This window comes from Gavia stellata, unplaced genomic scaffold, assembly GCF_030936135.1.
Source record: "Gavia stellata isolate bGavSte3 unplaced genomic scaffold, bGavSte3.hap2 HAP2_SCAFFOLD_42, whole genome shotgun sequence".
NCBI classification, from domain to species: domain Eukaryota; kingdom Metazoa; phylum Chordata; class Aves; order Gaviiformes; family Gaviidae; genus Gavia; species Gavia stellata.
The window spans coordinates 2,107,130-2,110,925 of record NW_026776913.1 but is presented as its reverse complement, the minus strand read 5'-3'; the positions used below and the strand labels follow the sequence as shown (position 1 = coordinate 2,110,925).

The window sequence follows — 3,796 nt, the reverse complement described above, 5'->3', positions numbered from 1 at the left end:
GCACTGCCGAGAGACAGCTCTGCCCAGGAGCAGCTCCTCTGCACAGCGCAGCAGGGCTGAGGGCACTGCCTGCAGGCACCGAGGGGAGAGGATCAAGGCAGAGAGAGGTTAAAGGCAGTCTGGGGTGGGAGGACAGAGGTGAGCTCACTGGAGGAGAAATCTTCACAGCCCTTGACACGGTAAGTCTCTGGGTGCAGGGCAATGCAGCTGCAGTTCATGGAGGGCTCTCGTAAAGCTGGCATGGTACCCAGGAATGTCACTCCTGTATAGAGGAGCAGGAGGTGCTCCAGAGCAGGGCTTCCCTGCTGCACCATCAGAGGGACAGGGCATGAGGGCTGCCTTCTGCCAGGGACGGCTGCAGGGTGTGAAGGTGGGTGTGCAGCCAGGGGTGCCCAGGGCTGTCCTTCCGAGCAGGGTCCCTGCACCCCCGGGGCTGGGTGCTGGGGCAGGGACTCTGCCGCCTGCCAGGGTCAGCACTCAGCCTGCCCGGGGAGCTCCCCACGGCGCTGTGGGGAGAAGCTGGGGGTGGAAGGAGAGACCAGTGCAATGGCAGGGTGCTTCTGCTGTTGAGAGGGTGCTGTGTGGGTCAGGGCTGCTCACAGCTCCACATCACTGCAGGATCTTCCCAGGAGGCTTTTCAGGAAGCACAGCAAGGCAGGGGCTGCCTGAAAGGGAAGGATCCTGGTCTTTCACTCTTCTCCTCTGGGTTGTCTGGGTGGGCGATGGCACATAGAAATTAATCTCTCATTTCCGGAGGAGGCACTGAAATTCCAAGTCTGTTCCTCTTAGAGGTGAATAAAGCGGGGAGTATTGGAAATCACCATGCCGTGGTCACAGACAGCATCAGTGTCACTTTTCCAGCCTCGCCAGGGCTGGTCTGATGTTCCCCTCAGAGCCTGCACACCCAGAGATGCCCCTGGGCAGTGTCCTGCTGCAGGGAGGGCTCTGCAGGGCAGAGCTGAGCAGGCAGCGGGTGGGATGGGCTCTGTGAGCACTGCCAGGGAGGAGACACAGGGGACAGAGAACCAGCTCCTGGCAGGGACAGCTGCAGGCAGCAGAGACAGGGACGGGGTTGGGAGGACACTGCAAACGAGCACAGGGGGAGGGTGCGCTCAGGCAGCTCTCTTTCTGTGTTTCCCTGCAGATGTCTGCTGGGCACTGTCTGCGGGGCAATGAGCTGACTCTCTCTGTAGAACCTCCCATGTGAGGGACCCCCGAGTCTCTGCTTTGCCTGTCCTGCAGGGCTTGCAAGCTGCCCCCCAGAAAGGCGCAGCTCTGCTGTGGGATCCTCGGGAGTGCGGAGCCTTTCCTTGGGGGTCGGCACTCTCCTCGCAGAGTCAGTTGCTTCTCTCTGGGAGGGGTCGTGTCCTGCCCTCTCCATCACACCTCCACCTCTGGGCTGGGCTGGAGAAGAGTTTGCAGAGCTGTCCTTTGAAAGAGAGCTCCTCTGGTCTCATCAGAGTCCAGGTTTAGGGTTTTTTTTTTAAAAGATTAATTTGTGTGTGAAGTCAACTTCAAGGCAGCAAAATGAAAACACAGGATGGATGGGAAAAGGGCTGATGGACACTGCAGCTCTGTGAAAAAACATAGACAAAATTGTAAGAAAGTCATGTTAAGCCTCTCTGGCACAGCCCACGTTCTCCCATGAGTCATGAGTGCAGATATTGAACTTTTCCATGAAAGATGGATTACATCTGACATGCCCTGTGAACATTGGAGCTGTCACAAACCAGCTCCCATGTACCCACTGCAGCAGAGCAAAGCTGACTCCTCAGCAGCAGAAGGGCAGAGCTCCTGCTGCTCACAGCACACTCAGCCAGCACAAACTAGAGAATGGAAATGTATTCCAACTTGGGGGGGGGGCGGGGGGTGGGATTTCTATGAAAAATTGAGTGGCTTTTCTTCGAGAAATCTGTCCTAACTTTTTTCCTGTCTTTTTCTTCATTGGACAGAACTTAAGACCAGGAAACAGCCTATGTCCAACAACAGCTCCTTCACCCAGTTCCTCCTCCTGGCATTCGCAGACACGCGTCAGCTGCAGCTCTTGCACTTCTGCCTCTTCCTGGGCATCTACCTGGCTGCCCTCCTGGGCAATGGCCTCATCATCACCGCCATAGTCTGCGACCACCACCTCCACAGCCCCATGTACTTCTTCCTCCTCAACCTCTCCCTCCTCGACCTGGGCTCCATCTCCACCACTCTCCCCAAAGCCATGGCCAATTCCCTCTGGGACACCAGGGCCATCTCCTTTGCAGGATGTGCTGCCCAAGTATTCCTGCTTGTATTTTTTATGTCAGCAGATTTTTATCTTCTCACCATCATGTCCTACGACCGTTATGTTGCCATCTGCAAACCCCTGCACTACGGGACCCTCCTGGGCAGCAGAGCTTGTGTGAAAATGGCAGCAGCTGCCTGGGGCAGTGTTTTTTTCTATGCTGTGCTGCACACGGCCAATACATTTTCACTACCGCTCTGCAAAGGCAATGCTGTGGACCAGTTCTTCTGTGAAATCCCACAGATCCTCAAGCTCTCCTGCTCAGACGCCTACCTCAGGGAAGTTTGGCTTATTGTGGTTACTGCTTGTTTTGCTTTTGGGTGTTTTGTTTTTATTGTGCTGTCCTATGTGCAGATCTTGAGGGCTGTGCTGAGGATCCCCTCTGAGCAGGGACGGCACAAAGCCTTTTCCACGTGCCTCCCTCACCTGGCCGTGGTCTCCCTGTTTATCAGCACTGCCGTGTTTGCCCACCTAAAGCCCCCCTCCATCTCCTCCCCATCCCTGGACCTAGTGGTGTCATTTCTGTACTCGGTGGTGCCTCCAGCAGTGAACCCCCTCATCTACAGCATGAGGAACCAGGAGCTCAAGGATGCCCTAAGGAAACTGATGACTTGTTGCTTTTAAGAAGCAGCAATGATCTGCCCATGTTCTACTGCATATCCCTTGTCTCGTAACTCATTACATGCCCAGACTCTCTTTGGTAGGTTGTTTGGTTTTGTTTCTTTGTTTTTTAGCTTTTCTTGGTTGTATTAATGCTGTCCACAAAAAGGAAGTCATTCTTCATCCTATTTCTATTTCAGTATCTGCCTGTCCTGTGTGACCCAGAGACTTTGTGTAAATTGGGAGCTGTGTCTTTAAACAAAATAAAGGGCCCTGCTCCGGGTGGTTTGTCTGAGATCCTTTCTCTGAGATCTTCTCTGGAGCTGTGGGGCAGCATCTGTGTGCTGAGGTGAAGGGGGCAGTAGGCACAGTAGGCACCTGGAGCTGGGTCCGCTTCCCAGCATGACCAGCATGACCCTGAGGACTCACCCCATGGTCCTGGGCTCCACAGCCTGGGGAGGGGGTGCAGGAGTGGCTGGCCAGGCCAGCCTAGATGTGCTCGCTAGGGAAAAGGCTCTGTGGGGAGATGGGAAGTGCGAGCAGAAGAGCAGGGCACTGTGTGTGTGCAGGGGAGACATGGAAAGAGAAACCCTTTGCTGAGGGTGGCAGCTGGGGGCAGGCTGCCCTGTCCATGGGGCAAAAGGCCCTTCCTGAGCATCCCCTGGGCCAATTCTCTCATGCCGTCCTGGGGAGCAAGTTTGGCACCTGGGGCTGCAAGCTGCCTGCAGCGGAGATCTCCTCAGCGTGCCGGCTGGATGGACATTCTCACTGGCCTCCATTTCCTGCTGTGGGACCAGTCCCACCAGGGCTGCTCTGCTGGGCTTGGCTGGGGAGAGGGCAGGGAGGTGGCAAGATTCAGAGAGGGGCTGGGATGGCTGGGATGGCAAGTGCCCCGGAGAGGAGAACTCCAGTGAGCAGCTC

General features: G+C 55.9%; 1 protein-coding gene across 1 annotated transcript; it reads left to right on the top strand.

Moving 5' to 3' along the window:
- The first annotated feature begins 201 nt into the window (after positions 1-201).
- Positions 202-2,899, top strand: LOC132321492 (olfactory receptor 14C36-like). The gene is made up of 2 exons (XM_059834985.1): positions 202-229; positions 1,953-2,899. Exons 1-2 carry the CDS (start codon positions 202-204, stop codon positions 2,897-2,899), a joined length of 975 nt encoding a protein of 324 aa, XP_059690968.1.
- Positions 2,900-3,796: the final 897 nt, after the last annotated feature.

Bases quoted from the DNA above. Each gene is read 5' to 3' on its own strand.
- LOC132321492 (XM_059834985.1), top strand. From the start codon at position 202: ATGCAGCTGCAGTTCATGGAGGGCTCTC. The intron at 230-1,952 runs GTAAAGCTGGCA...TTCATTGGACAG, and splicing joins GCAGTTCATGGAGGGCTCTC to AACTTAAGACCAGGAAACAG.